This window comes from Rattus norvegicus, chromosome 1 (assembly GCF_021556685.1).
Source record: "Rattus norvegicus strain SHRSP/BbbUtx chromosome 1, alternate assembly SHRSP_T2T, whole genome shotgun sequence".
NCBI lineage: Eukaryota > Metazoa > Chordata > Mammalia > Rodentia > Muridae > Rattus > Rattus norvegicus.
In genome coordinates this window covers 259,318,063-259,335,000 of record NC_141534.1, presented here as the reverse complement: position 1 = coordinate 259,335,000, position 16,938 = coordinate 259,318,063, and the positions used below count along the sequence as shown (strand labels likewise).

General features: G+C 46.3%; 1 protein-coding gene across 2 annotated transcripts in view; it reads right to left on the bottom strand.

The window, feature by feature from the left end:
• The window catches only part of Pdcd11 (programmed cell death 11), a 41,805-nt gene extending 24,923 nt beyond the window's left edge, over nt 1-16,882 (bottom strand). For both annotated transcript variants that reach the window (XR_015628441.1, NM_001107604.2), the window contains 17 exon segments: nt 16,781-16,882; nt 15,116-15,234; nt 14,131-14,262; nt 12,599-12,766; nt 10,879-11,040; nt 9,701-9,824; nt 9,062-9,243; nt 7,599-7,706; nt 5,803-6,009; nt 4,519-4,643; nt 4,299-4,359; nt 3,592-3,738; nt 3,176-3,427; nt 2,574-2,714; nt 1,982-2,176; nt 1,100-1,270; nt 1-19 (listed from right to left, as the gene is read on the bottom strand). The exon segment at nt 1-19 is cut by the window's left edge and continues 201 nt beyond it. Coding sequence is in view for 1 of the 2 variants with exons in the window: in NM_001107604.2 (NP_001101074.2) it covers nt 1-19; nt 1,100-1,270; nt 1,982-2,176; nt 2,574-2,714; nt 3,176-3,427; nt 3,592-3,738; nt 4,299-4,359; nt 4,519-4,643; nt 5,803-6,009; nt 7,599-7,706; nt 9,062-9,243; nt 9,701-9,824; nt 10,879-11,040; nt 12,599-12,766; nt 14,131-14,262; nt 15,116-15,217 (2,296 nt within the window). In the remaining variant the exon portion in view is untranslated.
• Nucleotides 16,883-16,938: the final 56 nt, after the last annotated feature.

The window sequence follows — 16,938 nt, the reverse complement described above, 5'->3', positions numbered from 1 at the left end:
CGAACTTGTCACTCATGATCTGGACAGTAGGAAGAAGGGGAGGGGGTGGAGTAATTAATTGTCCATTAAGACAGGCTGAGCAGGGGGTTGGGGATTTGGCTCAGTGGCAGAGCGCTTGCCTAGGAAGCGCAAGGCCCTGGGTTCGGTCCCCAGCTCCGGAAAAAAAAAAAAAAAAAAAAAGAACCAAAAAAGACAGGCTGAGCGAAGGACAAGGGGGGTCTGCATAGTTTCCCCAGCTCTCTCTGAGCCGTTTCATTTCCCTTCCAAAAAAGGAGAGGCCCTGGCTATGCAGCCTAGTGTTCAGAGATGACAACCATTTAGAAGGCACATTACTGGAAAGCCAAAGGGGATAAAACACGTTCTTGTCGCAACACCCAGAGGCAACACTCTGTCCTTCCCCCCTTTCCTGGCAGGGAATGCAATGAGACCCTTCCTTCCAAAAGTTTAGAAACCCAGGCCAATAGAGCAATTTGTCTGTTTTTTGAAACAAGTCTCGCTAGGTAAACCAGGCTGGCCTCCTAAGAGCTGAGACTGGAGTGCCCCGGCACGCCTGGCTGAGGGAGTGTCTGTGGCAGGAGTTAGCGCTGTGCTGCTTGCTCAGTGCTGTCACACACTCGTCTAGGTCCTCCAGGACTCAGTTTACTCAGGAGGCATGAGAGGCTCCGCTAACATGTCTGAATTTTTTCCCATCTGAAAAGTTTGTAATTCAATGGCACAGAGAACATTCCAGGGATATACTGGTGTCTTCACACACAAAAAACCCCACTTTTTTAGGATGCTCTAAAAACTACACTGGGCTACTCAGGAAAATTAGCATGCTATAAACACAAGGTCAGTCCTTTTTACAATGGAGACAGCCATCAATCAAAGCTACGCCACCCAATACTGCTGTGTGAGAGAGACAAAGGCCCATTCTCCAGGATACGGAGCAGGCAGGAGCGTCAACTCACAGGCTGCACTCACTCTTCCTCAGTGGCCTTCATGGGGTTCACACATTATGTGGTTCCCCTTGACTCCTTAAAGTCTCCTGCTGCTTCTCAGCAGGTCTAGGAGCCTGAGACCTCTCCTCAAAGGTCCTTGTGCATAAAACTGAACTTACAGTTTTGGGGGACAGTCCACTAAGACCTGAGGGGAACTGGACGAACACTCCATAGTCCTTAATGCTCTTCACAAAACCAATGAGCAGCATTCCGGGCTGGATTTCCGAGAGGCTCTTGGGGTCCTGGCCACCTTCTACTGTGGAGACCAAAGCTGGCTTCCTGCAGAGAAGCTAGAGGAACCTTAGTAAGGAATGTCCCAGAAGACAGGCAAAAACGTCTACTGCTCCATTTTTTCTTTCTGTTCTACTGACTGGCAATTACCATGGGTCTCTCCAGACAGATCACCACAGCGGGAGCAACACACCACACCACAGTTGGAGAGGCCACATTCTTAACCATTACCTCAGTACTGAGGTAGCTGCTTCAATGGGACCTCCTTCCAGAAGCTACTGATGCTAAGTGATGTGAGACAATCAGTTTCACTCCTTCCTGCTAATTCCTCCCCAGATCCCTGAGGTCTGCTAACAGGACCAGAACAAGTCTGCATCCAACAACAGAGTTAGCCAGTAAAGTCCTCCACTGGCCCTGTCTTGCCATCCATGAACCACATTCTACCTTGCTGCCCTAAGGGTTTTAATCTTAAGGTTAGCAAGAAAAGGTAGTGCTGTCCTGAAACACAACCACAGGCAGCATCAAGGGAACAGTTCTGAGCCTTAGACCCATGACACAGAGGACCTTTCTGAACAGCTGTCACCCGGCCCTGATAGTACTTCTTGGACCTGCTCATGCTTTCCAGGGCTAGACCATCAACATTGTCTTAAGAAAGCATTTTTTAAGCTCAAATAGTTGGATTTTTTTTTTTTCCCTCCTAGTTCCAGTCTAGAATTTCCCATCCAAGTGCCCATGGTCTCCCTATGTCCCCAGATACCAATCAAGGATACAATGTGTTTCTCGCTCTGGCTCAGACACAGAACTCGGTGAAGGGTGTCACCTGTCTGGAGCCAGTGATGCAACAACGGGCCATTGGCAACATGGTCAGACAAGTGAGGCGTCGGGAGGAACGCAGGGATGTTGTGGGGCAGGATGGCCACCTCCAGCCCATTTTTGGTCTTCTCCAGAACCTTCACATCCACCAACTGCTCAGAATCAAAAAAGTAAAAACTAGCACCTTTCCTGAGCAAGGAGCTCAGAGGTTCCGGATCTCAGCACCCAGGCCACCAGGAGGCTAACAGCGAAGGCACTTTCCTCTGGACCCACATCTCCGCCCACACCCCACACCAGGACCCCTCTGGACTTCCTCTTGTCAGTTTCTCTGCTGATTCCTGGAGGAAAAGGCAACTGCAGGCTGGCCTTAGCAGTAAGAGAGGAGCGGGCAAAGCCATGCCATAACACACTCTCTCAGGCCAGCTTCCGTTTGCTAAGGCAGGCGGGAAGGAGAGCTCAGGACCTCAGAGCCACTGCTCTTTTCCTCCACAGGTTCTAGTACCTCTCCAGTACCACTGTCACTGTAAGACACGATCACTTGCCCAGTACCTGCCCAGTGTTCACGGTGCTTCCTTTCTTCTTACTGTTCTTAACACTCTCGTCCTTTGGCTCCGAACCACTCAACAGTTTAAAGGACAGGAGCATCCTCTCTTTGGAAGGCTCACAGTTCAGCACTGCCACCTTGACCACCTGGTGAGAAATCACATGCGTCTGCATCTCCCGCAGCAGCTTCAGAACCTGGAGCAAAGTGCCCTCCATGAGCTCCGCAGGTGCCCGGGAGATCCACCAAGACCTTAGGTCAGACCAAAGGCAGGGGAAAGATGATGGACACAGAAGACTATATAGTAAAAGCCCCATAAGCCAACCTCCTACAGTGAAGACATAAATAACTTCTGGTCATAAGCCTGAAGTTTTAAGACGTTCTTTTTAGGAGAAACACAAACTCACTGAACCAGCACTTCTTCTCTGGTAGTGGGGCCTCCAACCACTGGATTCTAGCGAGTACATCTGGGTTATCACCCCCCTCTTTTAACCGCCTCGGGCCCACTTTATTTGTGCTCCCTCCTCTTCCTCTTAAAAGCATCTCTATGCTTGCTCCTTTAAACCTGAGGTCAGAGTCACGAAGGGAAGGCCTGCGCAGGGACGGGTACCTGGCCAGTGTAAAAGACCCTCTCTGGGTCAGGGATGTGCTGGGCACTGAGCTCGTGCTTGGGCACTAGCCCCTGCACATCATTGTAGAACTTCACAAGGCAGCCATAGTCCTTGACCCTTATGATAACACCATGTGTCTGTAGGCCAGGCTTGGCATCCTCATAGCAGGTAATGGCAGGTAGTTTGGATGTGACAAGGGTTTTCTTCAGGGTCATTATTAGCTTCTTGGCTTCAGGATCACAGAGCAAAACCTAGGGTAAAGATAGAGGCTATCAACAAGTCATCTGTTACCAAGAAAGTAAAAAGTACTGGACACCCTGCAGAGGTTACACACCTATTTCCTAGAAAAGGGTAGGAACTTCAGCTGAGAACCCCTCTCCCCAAAACCCCAACAAGGACTCCGTCAGGGACTCACCCTGCACTTGACCTCGTCCCCTGTGTTGAACTTCTTCTCTGGGTTCTTCATCATGATGTCAGCCAGGTGCATGGAGGGTACCAGGCCTCTCATTTGCTCACCCACCTTCACCAGCATCCCAAATGGCTTCAAAGCCAGCACCTTGCCCTATGGAGTCCAAAGAAAAGACATCAACGAAATCACAAGAACGTATTTCTCTTACTAGAGTTGTCCTGTTTGTTTCTGTGCCCACCATTACAATCTCACACAGGTAAGTCACACGGTGCCACCGACCCCGGCTTAGCCAGGCTTATGTCTGAAGGCGTGCCTAAGCATGTACTCCCTGTCCTTTGTGAAGGAACACTCCACATCTCTCAAGCCATGGACTCCACCTAAAAAGGAACTGCTCAGTTACTACTACAGGCAGGAGGAGCCGTAACGACCCACCTCTGACAAACATCACACAACTGACTTTCAGTTTGCTCTAGCAGCTGCCACCAAACCCCAACCCCAGGACTTGTGACCCACCGTCTGCACTAGGTGGGGATAGTAAGACTTTATTTTTAAATTAATTATAAGTCATCCAAGGGAAGAGCAGAGATTTCAGTTTTAGACAGCGGGAACATGTCTGCACAGGAACTAACCAGAGAACTAGCGAGCTGACAGTTAACATGTAAAGAAGGACCCCTGAAGGTGGAGAAGGACCCAGGAACTGCTTCAGTTCTTACCTTTACTATTGTCCCTGTCTTGATGTCCTGATATCTAAGAAACGGAGCTGCAATAATTGATCTAGAACAAAAAGAAAAGTATGGTCACAAAGTCTACGGAAGGAAGGAGTCACCTAAAATTAGAGCCTTCCACAGTCATGCCACCAAGAAAGAGTAGCCTCATCCAACAAGACCGAGGGACAGTAGAGACGCAGATGCACACGTGTGGTACGACACTCACTTCCGCAGAGACAGCAGGGCCAGCTCATCCATTTGGCTGTAGTCAATGATTCTGCATCTGTGAGTGCTCCCCAGTTTGAAGGCCTCAGCACTGAATGCCTTCTTAGAATCAGAGAGATGGCTGAGCTACAGAATACCAAATGAGTAAAGATAAGTCAGAAACAGCTCTGCACAGAGTTTAAGACATACTGATGACAACACATTTACCAGCTACTGTAAAAACAGTACAGTATTTAATTAGTGGTTAAAAGCACTGGCTGCGGGCTGGAGAGATGGCTCAGCGGTTAAGAGCACTGACTGCTCTTCCAAAGGTCCTGAGTTCAACTCCCAGCAACCACATGGTGGCTCACAACCATCTGTAATGAGATCTGATGCCCTCTTCTGGTGTGTCTGAAGACAGCTACAATGTACTTATACATAATAAATGTTTAAAAAAAAAAAAAAAGCACTGGCTGCACTTTTAGATGACCCAGGTTTAACTCCCAGCACCAAATGGTGGCTCACAACCTTCTGTAACTCTAGTCTCAGTAGGTCCATAGACCTACATGTAAGCAAAACATCCGCACATATAAAACTTAAAAATCCTTACTCTTTACTAACATAGAATCACATGAAGAAGCCCAGAGCATGAGTCAATAAGCTGCACTCGTATGCCAGTGCCTACTTTTATACAAGTCTTACTGGATGGGAACCAAGCCTCTTCAGTTACATGCTGCTGTGGCTGCTTTCATGCAAAGTGGCTGAGTTGCTGACACAGACTACACAGCCTAAAGTACTCTCAATCTAGCCCTTTAACAAAAGCTTTGCTCGTACTGGAGGGATGGCTGACTAGGAAAGCGTGTATACTGCTCTCACACAAGACCTGGGTTCGGTCCCCAGCACCATGATGGTGGCTTGCAACCTCCTCTAACTCTAGCTGCAGAGGATCTGACCTCCTGCTCTAGTCTCCACGGGAGCTGTACTCATATGTACAAACCCAAATATATACAATAATTTAAAAACTTAAAATCTTAACAATAGCAACAAAAAGGCTTTGCTGAGCCTTGGTCTGGACCCTATTTCATTGCCGTCCTCTCTTCCCACAGGCCAGGTACCACCATGGCACACAGCTGCTAAGCATTCTGAAACAGCAAACAGGCACTGTTCTGACCCTGTGGATAGCCCTTCACATTGGGGGCTGTCTAAGAACAAGAAATTACTATCAAGGGGTGAATGAAGCAGAAAGAACCCATCTTCCCTAAAGTCCTTCCAGTGATGAGATCCTTGACCAAAGAGACCTCCTTACCCGGGCATAGGCCAGTACCCCATCCCTCAGCCTGAAGATGGCCCCAGCCTTCTCGAAAAAACCCTCAACAGAAGCATCGTCCAGCACAGTCCCTAGCTGCTGGTAAGAGATGCGGGTGAGTGGACGTCCAGGATGCAGGAAGATGGGCCGCAGGCTCAGTCGCACAACTCTGGTACGAGGATGGACACAGAGGATGCAGGCCTTTACCTGGACAAAAGAGCAAGATGGGCAGATGAGCAGGAGGTGTCCATGAAACATGACAAAGAGGAGACCTTCTAAGGGTCCGACTGTTCGCTAACCAGATCAGTACTAAAATCGTTAGGAACCACCAGTGTTGGCAGTGTAATCAAACTGTATGGCAGAGTCAAACAAATGTCCCAGAGGGACTGACTGACTAAGTATCCATCTGACCTTGAATATCCATCTGACCAACAAGGTAAAACATGAAGATTCTGTCAGCATTTCATACAAATATGACTGCCATAAAACTGCACTAGAAAGTTCACTACGACACTAACAGTACTGGCCAGATCAGGAGAAACATCTATTCTCTCTTAAAACATTTTTCTCTATAAGATATAGATGTATTGTTATTATTTTAAAAGTGAAATGGAATCATTTAAGAATTAAAAAAATTCTAAATAACATACATTTTAAAATACTCACTTATTGTAGAAAACTTTTAACATTTAGGTATATGTAGAAAACCCAGCAGGGTTACTTACTACCAAATGCAACTATAAAAGCAGTATTTTAATCAAATACTTTTATTTTGTATTTTCTAGACGTCAGATCTAAGCTAGGAGAGGTAGCTTATGCCTGTTATGCCAACACTCTGGATGGAGAAACAGGAGGATCAGAAATCCAAGGACATACTTAATACACAGCAAGTCAGAGACTAGCCTGGCTAGAGGAGACTCTGAGCAACAGATAGACAGAGCCTGCAATGTGGTTCGGTGGACACAGTGGGGAGCAGCATCTGTCTCCAAGGCTGACAACCTGAATCCGACCCCTACAATCTGATCCACCAAGCTGTCCTGCCCTCTACACGTGTGCTGTGCACACTTTTCTTCCCCTACAAACGAACAAGTAACATGGGATAAAATCATCTATACTACTTACAGAATCTCACAAAAGGGAGGGCAGGTGTGGAGAGTCCACTCGTAGGCTAAGAACGTGTACTGCGCTTGCAAAGAACCCACGATCAGTCCCTAGCTCAGAAGCCTGCAACTCCAGCTTTAGGGAATCCACACACATAATTAAACACAGATCGTTTTTAAAAATAGAATACTGGGGTGGTGAGTGATGGAAACCAAAACAAGGGCTTCAACCATGCTAGGTAAGTAAGTACTCTAACATGAGTTACAGCAGCCTTCATAGACCTTTTTCTCAGGGTTAGTGATGAGGAGTATATGAGGTGAGGGCTGGAGGAGGTGGAGTGTGTGTGTGTGTACGTGTGTACGTGTGTTCTGACTGTCTCGAACTTGACCAGACCGAGACCGTCCTGCCTCTATCTCCTGAGAGCATGAGGCACTGTGCCTCATAAACCATTTTAAACCACATTTTTCTACTTGAAAAAACTCTGTTCTCCTGTACTAATGATTCAACCTTTAAAGTAAATGCCAAAAGCCGCCATCTGTGCCCGCTCCTTCTCTCACCTCAGTCTGGCCACTGGCCATTCCTCAAGCCTTTCAGCATTTCCCTTATCTCCCTGTGAACCATACGCATGCATTCCTCGGACTCCCCTGACTAGACACGGCTAGGAAGCAAGAAAGGCTGGCTGGAACGTTTCTTACTGTTTGCTTTGAAGAATAAGACCCCATTTTCTTGGGCTCCAAGTGCATGAAGTCAACCAGACCCGTGAAGAACGTAAGGAAATTTAGCTGGAGTCCAAACTGAGTCACCTAGAAGTAAACATAACAAGTTATCTAAAAGAATTCTGTGAAGAAGGCTGGAGTGAGAGGCAATCATAACGAACACTGGATTCCACAACTCCACAACTATGCATGTCTCCTTCCACAGCTAGCCTTAGCAATGGGAATGCATGTCTCCTTCCACAGCTAGCCTTAGCAATGGGAATGCATGTCTCCTTCCACAGCTAGCCTTAGCAATGGGAATGCATGTCTCCTTCCACAGCTAGCCTTAGCAATGGGAATGCATGTCTCCTTCCACAGCTAGCCTTAGCAATGGGGTCATTTAATCTTACTAAGAAGCAAAGAATCTTTGAATAGACATTTCACTAGAGAAGCTACATAAACAGCCAGTGAGTAACTCATCATGAAGATGGGAGAGTCACTTACTGTTGGGAAAATGCTGATCAAACTCCCCGTGAGACCCCACTCACATCCACTAGGAGGATGCTTCCCAAGAGAATAAACAAGTGTATGACACGGGCATGTTCGTCCACGACACCCGAATGAGAGACAGAAAGACCAAGCATGACCAGGGCAGGGTGGGAGCGCAGGCTTTTAATTTCAGCATTCTGAAGGCTGAGGCAGGTAGATCTTGGGAGTTCAAGGCCAGGGGTTCTACATAGTGAATTCAGGGACAATCAGGACTGTACCTTACCTCAAAAAGGGACAGACCATGACTAAAAGCCAATCCCAGAGACGCTAAGACAACAGGATCAAGTCTGTGAGGCTACCTTCTATACAGTGAGATCCTGTGTCAAATATACAAACTACAAACAACAACATATGTGTTCATATATAATAATATTAGTTTATGTAAGCATATTAACAATGCTCCTAAAAGTCTGCTTGCTACCAAGCCTGACCACCTCAGATTGATCCTTGGAAACTGTTATGATTGAAGAAGAAAACTGAATCCCAGAAACTGGTCTCTGACTTCTACATGGGCACCATGGTACGTGTGCTTACACACACTCTCTCTCAATGGAATTTTACAAAGAAGTTTTCTTTTAGGCTAACTTAAGTTTGTGCCTGAGTGCTCTGACTGCAGTGTACGCACATGTGCATGTCTGGTGCCTGTGGAGGTAAGGAAAGGGGGTCTGGTCTCTACAAGCACTGTACAAACACACATACACCCACACCCCATACACAAAATTGCAAATAAAATAAATCATCTTATTAGTTTGTTTTTTTTGAGATAGGGTTTCTCTGTGTAGCCCTGGCTGGTCTCAAACTCAGAGATCTGCCTGCCTCTGCCTCCCAAGTTCTGGGATTAGAGGTGTGCACCACCTGTCAGATAAGCCTTTCTCTTTTTCTTTTCAAAACATTAGTAACAACGAACGGCTCACCTTCTGCACCTGGGCCCTGACCACCAGCCCTGGCAGTAAGTTATTCAGGTTCCAGCTCTGCTCCTCGGTTGCAAAGGCAGAAGAAACCTGGGAGTGTTCTACAGAGAGACTCACAACTCCTCCGTTGCTTTTCAGCTCTTCAACCACACAGGTCAGGTATTGGCCGACTTTGAACTTAGCACCTGTAAGCCCAGCACCCACACGGAAATTATACTTTTATGAGAAGGGTCCTTAACCAAGCAAACCTGGACAGAACCATAGCCCAGCCACCCAATGAGCATCTGATGCTCACAAGCCAGGAGAATGTGGACCTGATCTAGAATTCGACTATCTCAAAAAACATGAATAAGCCAGCAGTGCCGGTCATAGGTTCTGGGAGTCCAAGCTCAGTAAACTTCCTGTAATGAACACCGAAGCCAGACCATACAGGAACCCTGTCACTCGGGCTCTTCACGCCTCTTCTTTTCTATCAGCTGGCATTATTTACTCATGTCCCCAAAGCTGACAGCCTTCAGGGTCCCCAGTCTGTCTTGCTACTCATCAAGGGGCGGTGAAGTATAAACATTTACATATAACCCCATAATCCCATGTGCTTGAGCTCACATCCACGCACCAGCCAGGCTCTCTGTCCCACCTCACCTTTGTTCTTCTGTCGAATGTATTCTTGTGCCTTTTGTAGTGACAGAAAAGCTCTGGTCCCATCAACCCCAATGTCCACTAGGTAGCCATGGTCTTCCAGGCTGGACACTGTACCTGTCAGCAGCTGGGGGAAGGGAAACATTCCCAGAAGTTTCAGGTCAAAGGTAAACGGGCACCTACAGATTTCACTACTATAAAAACGGGAATGCCACAGACGTGCTGCTCACTAATTCCAACCCTGTAATCACAGCTCCCTCCTGGAGAAAAGCTTTCTCACGAAGTTTAAAGGTTTTCCTTCCAGAAAGTGAGCCATGTTATTGATATACAGCCAAGTATGAGGTGACACGTAGACACTTTTATATTATACAGAGAGCAATGGTTCCCATGGCATCGGAGTCACGCCCTGAGCCAGGACTCCGGGAGAATCAGCACCGTCCTCCAGCTTCCGTTCGTGCTTTTCTAACCTCTTTCCAACATCTCGTCCATTTCAAGACAAGCAGCGCAGCTTTAACATCAGCTGCCCTCTGCGCTGTCACTGAGCTCTCAAATGGAGAAGGGGAGACTGTCTACTGCCTCCCACGTTTGCTGTGAAAGCCACTGTCATGGAGCTTGTCAGCTTGCTGCAACGTACTTTCCTTTAACTCTGTGTAGCTACTAAATCCTACTGAACTTCCCTGGCCTTCCCCCAAACCCCACTGCTTCTAAGCAAAACCCTCAAGATCCAGCCGACCCTTAGTCACCAAACCCTTTAGTGCAGCTCCCTGCCATATATAGCAGATTTGGAGGCTCTAGCCTGGAATAGCTCTATTTGAATCTCCACAGAGGTGGCCAGTAAGGCAGAGGTAAGTTGACTGCTCTGGCTGCCCTTTTTCCTGCATTCACTGACATTTCACACAGCAGGGTTCTGGAAAGGTTTACTCTGTGACAAACTCTTCACCATCTCCAAGCCTCCCATGAATGCTCCCTGCAGATACCTGACTGTGCTACTAAAGAGAAAGACTTTTCCCTCCTCTTTCCAGTCAGAAAATGAGGTTTAAGCCTTCAGTGTTCACTACCTAACAGACCACTGCTCCAGAAAGACCCGCCTCGTAAACAGCCATTAAGCAGAAAGAAAAAGGTGGCTCAGACCACACCCACAGCAGACACGCTCCTCTTCCCAGTGGCACCCAGATACATACCATGCCAGGCCTCAGGGCCTCGGCACTCAGCACTTTGTTGACACGTTTGGGGTTCACGGAAAGCTTAACGCTCTTCTTGCCACTCTCTGTGACATCCAGGCTGCTCACCACACACCTCACTAGCATTCCAGGTGAGAAGAGCTCAGGCAAGCGGAGTAGGTCCTGCATAACCGCAAGGAGAGAGACTCGATGCATATATTTCCTCTAAACCAACAACTCACTGCTCAACTCAGTAGCTTCTCATGCTCAAACCCCCAAAGAACCAAAAGGTAGATGGGGTAAGCTTATTCGAGGGAAGTATCTACAGTTTGGTCAAAATCCTGAGCTTGGGCATATTAAAATTATTGAGCCTTAAAATTATTCCATAAAACAGGTAGATGTCAACGACTGATCAAGAGTTGTCTTTACTTATTGTGTCCATTTCATCTCCTCTTCAGCACCCTATGAAATTCTTCCTCTTCCTCTCAATCTCCTTTACCTGCTAAAATAGTGAGCTCTAGAGCACTCTCTCCATTCTGTAGTCCTCTCATACGGCACTTATTTATTGTACTGTGGACTCACACATGCTGTATAGACACATCCTATAACCCTGAGTTAGGCCCCTCGCTGACCCATATCAGTTAATCGTTTTCCTTTTCATCCCGCTGGCCCGCCCTGCCGATTCTGACACCAACTCTGCACCTCAGCATTTACTCTAGACTCCGTCTTTCAGGCTCTTCCCATTCTAAATTGACCCCTGTAAGCAATGCCTTCCCTTTCACAGCTTTATCTCCACCTACACAAGTGCCACACACTCATTTCCAACCAACACTTCCTCAGACTCAGTAATCGCCTGTTCCTGGATATCTCAAGTGTACCTCAAATTCAACATAGCAGCCAAAGAATAACCATCTCTCCCACTGAACCATACACAGTGGTCCCCAGTACCTTTCTGCCTCACTACCCTTGTCAAATCACCATCAGGCAATGGCTTTACCCCCCTCAATCCTTGATAAATCCTAGCCCTAAGCTGTCATGATCTCAGTCCCTAGGTTAACAGCACCCTCCTAACTGATCCAGGCAAATGCTCATGCCATTTTAGTTTACTTGCTTTGCTGTCTATGCCATCCACTCCAGCAAGAGCATTCCATACAGCATCTAAAGCTACGTACAACCTGTTCCACACAGCATCTGAAGCTACCTACAACCTGGCTTCTACACAGCTCCCTCCTACACTGCTCTCCCTCTCCCTTTTTCTATGCTAGCAATACTGCTCTCTCTGCTACAACCTGACTTGCTTGATCTCCCTCCTTTCTGTATTGGAAATGTTCATCCTACAGATCTCAGCTGCAACAGTCCTTCCTTATGGAGGTGTTCTAGGTTCCGTAAGCTGAGTCAAAAATCCCTATATTGTTTAAAAAAAAAAAAATTACACTCCTTGGGCCAGCGCAATGGTCCAGCAGGTAAAGATGCTTGCTGAACAAGCCTGAGGACCTGTGTTGGCTCCCAGGAACCCACATGGTGGATGGAGAGATCTGAAGCTCACGAGTTGTCCACGTGGCTATAGGAGATCCACATGTGTGTTGTGGCATGTGCACACCCACACAAAATAAATGGGAAAGACTGAACGACAAGGTTCCCGTGGCACACGTATTGTCCTGTCTTAGCATCTGGCAAGGCTGGAGTCTACATCAGTTTGGGTACTCTACGCCCGGAGCCAGCTCCATTTCACACCCCTTACCTCCAGAGGCTCCTCTTGTGCCACCTGCTCGTTCAGCTTCTGCGTGTAGGCATCACAGATTTCGGTCACTTGCACAAACCCTTGGAGGCCATTGGGAAGACTGACCACGAGCTCCAGCTCATTCACCTCTTTCACACACCCCAAAATTCGCATCCCCTCACATAAGGACTGGAAAGGAAAACAGGCAGTAAGGTAGACAGCCATGATGGGACGTAGGGGGGCTGTGGCTTTCTGGTCCCAACACAGATGCTAGATGAATTTTATAAAGGAAAGGAAAATTCATGCATACATATCCAGGCACAGCAGCCATCTGGCAGAAAGATCTTGATGCGAAACGGCATGCCAGGCTGAGCTGCTTGAGGAGGCTTCACCTTCTGCTGTATCCTAGCAACCCTTACTAACACCTGGAAGATGGAGTAGTAAATATACGGACCACTGACCCATGGCACAGCTCCTCGACATCTCAAACTCGGGGAAATGGGTTTTCTCTTATCAGTACTTTGACCTCACATTTTTACGTGAAATCTCTAGTTTTCTGAGGTGCCGCCAAGTCAAACAAATTTTTAAAAATATCCTATTAGGAAACAAAATATCTCTGCAGACAAATGAATCTTCACCGTCAGAATAATTTGGCTATTTTTCTATTTTAAAATGAACATATACTGGGGCAGGGGGATGACAAAAATATAAAAATTTAAGAATCATAAAAACCACACCATTTGTCTGAGATCATTTCACATCTACAAAATGAATGAATAGAGACCAGGTATAGTGGACATATCTTCTTTAATCCCAGTACTCAAAAAGCAGAAGCAGGAAGATCTTTTAGTTCAAGGCTACACAGTGAACTCCAGACTAGCCAAGGGCTACATACCGAGATACATACTGAGACCCTGTCTTCAAAAACAACCATAGATAGATAGATAGATAGATAGATAGATAGATAGGAAGGAAGGATTGGAATTACTGCTAAAGTTACTGTCAGTTCTAACTTCTACTAAAACACAAGCAACATCACACCTATCTTTAACCATTTCCACCATCTGCTGTGTCTATTGAGACAGTCTTATGTATCTCCAACTAGTCTAGAACCCAGGGATGACCTCGAGCCTCTGACTGCTAATGCCAGCTCCTAAGAGCTAGGCTGCAGGCTGCACCACCACCTCTGGTGTATGGGATGCTGGGGCTCAAACTTGGGCAGACAGAGGTTGGAATAGGGGAAAAAGGAAGACAGGATGGCCACACACAGTGGCACACATCTGTAATCTTGGAAGATGGAGGTCCGTGGCTATAGAGAGCCTGGGCAGCATAGGATCTTACCTCAAACGAACAAACAAAAAAAGACACCAGGCATTGCTTAGCCATCAAAGGAAACAAAGCTCATTTCTCAGAATTTGCACGAGCCTCCACAGACACACACAGAAAACACAGAATTGTTTTAATTGTTTGTATGTATATACATACAAAGAAAAAGAGAGAAGAACACACGAAACTCAAGGAATATGTCAAGAGAAAAGCAAATGTTAACGAACCTCAAGACTAAGAATTTCAAACTTCTCTTTCATAGACTTATTGGATTTTCTCTTCTCAATTTTCAACTTTTTTGTTTTTGCTGGCCCTTTCTGGCTCTTTTTCCTTTTAACGGAACCTTCTTCTGTGGAAATCTAAAGCGGGGAAAAGATAGTGAGAAAGTGCAATCTTGGTCATTATCACACATTTAGGGTCATGTTATCTTGCCCTAAAGTCTCCCAAGCCTAGCATCCAGGCACCAATGCTCCCCCTGCCCGTGACCTCAGGAGCCTTCTTCATCTTCCCAACATCTCTTATGTCCTATGCTCTTCTTCTTTTGAGCAGGGTGGACACTAGGGTTGCCCAGTTGAGAAGCCATGTACCACGGTGCACAGAAGCTCATGTAAAATGACAAAGCTCTTTCTTCCACAAGCAGCTTTGTGGTTTCAACTAAATATATTATCCCCTGAACTTCAGTTCTTCATAGGACCCTGACTTCTACTCTTAAATACACGTGGAGAGATTCTGTAATACTAAGGCCGCACACCCAAGTGGCAGTTTCCTTCTCTCTAGCATCTAGACCACGGACTCCTCTATGAGACCGTCTTGATGCAGACTCTCTTTACCAGGACTCCCTTTAACAAATGCACAATGATTAGGACTGGAGCAGCAGAGCTCAGGAGTAAAGGATTTGCCCAACATGCACATAATAGGTTTAATCCCCAGCACCAAAACAAAGCAAAATTCAGTTTCAAGTATGCTTTTTGTCCCATCCTTAGCCAACTGGCACAGACTTCTTAAGGACAAATTACAACAGCACTTCAACATCGAATACTTAATGTCAGGCTCCAAAGGAAGCCTGAGATGGCACAGCCTCAGTAACAAGTTCAACTTCTAGAAGTGACATCAAAGAGAAATAAACTGGAATATGACTGCTGCGAAGGAGACTCAAGTCTTCCCAAAGAGGTTAGAAAGCGTCTGGTCTTGCCAAAGCAGCGAACCACTTACGTCAAATAAGTTGTCTTGTTCAACCACCGGCTGGGACGATTTCTCTGATTTGTGGGGTTTCCGTGTACCCCCTCGGGGGAAGCTTTCCTCCAGGTTTGCCATGTTTGGGTCTCCTGCGGCTGATGAAAAGATAATGTGAGCTATAGCAGCACCGATGGCAGGCTTCATAAAGCACGTGACTAATGGGCAAGAGAACCTTCTAGCAATAACAAGAGTCAAGAGAACCATTAAACAGTTGATAGCTGCTGAGTGGCCGTGGCACACACCTTTAATCCCAGCACTAGGGTGACAGAGGCAAATGAATCTCTGAGTTCGAGGCCAGCCTTGACTACATAGTGAGTTCCAAGACAGTTAGGGATGCATAGAGTAACCCTGTCTTAAAAAAAAAAAAAAAAAGAAGGCATGTTCTTATTAATCCATTTTTTTTTCATTTTTCCAACACTGTCTACATCAAAAACACAAACTGTACACTGTGCACAGTCTTACGGGAAATGGATTCAATGTAGTCAACGTTCATTTAATATTAATAATTGTAATTACATCAGGTGTGTGTATATGTAAATCCTTACCGGCAAACACACATTATTTAGAAAACAAAATGCAAGTAATTTAAAATACAAATCAGATTAAAAAGCATAAACAAAAAGGGGGCAGGATTCGGTGAAGATGATAGTGTCCTAAGGACAATGCTTTTGAGCTATACATTAAATAAAGAAGGAGCCAGGTCTGGTGGTCCACACTTTTCACTCCAGTACTTGGGAGGCAGAGGCAGGCCTATCTCTGTGAGTTCTAGACCAGCCGGGGCTACATAATGAGACCCTGTCTCAAAAATAACTAATAATAATAGCAAGTAGAAATATGACAGTAGGCAATGTGGAAAAAAAAACCACAGAAACCAGGAAAAACTTATCTCTCAAAATACACCAGCCATTTGCCTGTCAAACAGTTCTTCAAAGGCTTTCTAAAAAGAATTATTCATTTAACCTACAGGGAAAATAAAGCATAATAACAACTTAACATTTTAGAAAACAACTTGGCTCTTTAGTGAAAGATAATTAGAAAATAGTTTGTGTTTACTTGGTACTGCAGAGCCTTAGGGAACGTGACAAAATAATGGAGAACAACATTCTTCAGTCAACAGATTAGAAGAAGAAACGTGGAAAGCAAGTAAGGATTTAAATGATGCGCATCAGGGAAACCATGAGAACCAGGACTGGATATAAATGAAAACGCGGAGCAGCCTGGTTGGTTCTGGAATACCTAGTAAGAAAACTTTAGTAACAGAGTAAGATTGCGAAAGAGGCGTTAGCCGAGAGGAAATATAAGGTTTGTCCTGTATGGGTGCATGCTTCATACAAAGCTCACGAGGTCTACTTTGCTGGAAATCCATCTCTTAATTCCCATTTTAGACCTGATGAGACTGAGACACCAGGCTGGCGATCATGTGCAGAGAAGGCACTTAAGGTACCTGAAGTGGATGGACATCCTGGCTTAAAGGGACTGCTAGGGCAGAGGGGATTGAGGGATCCTCCCATCCCAACCCAACTGTGCTTAGCAGGAAACTCGGAGACCCAGGCTAGGAAGCTAAGGCGAGAAGCATGAGGTCTCCTCCCTCCTCTCCGAAGCTCCCGGGTCATCAGCCCCACAGCTCCCACCGCTGCATACCTCACGGACCGCTTCAAAGCAATCGCACGCACAGAACAGTGAGCCGACAGCCCCACGCGACTCTTCCACGAGCCCAGGTAAGGCCAGGCCTATTTCCGTTATGACGTCGGATCAGACTCCGGCTGAGACAGGAAGTAGGAGGGCGGGACTTGATTTTA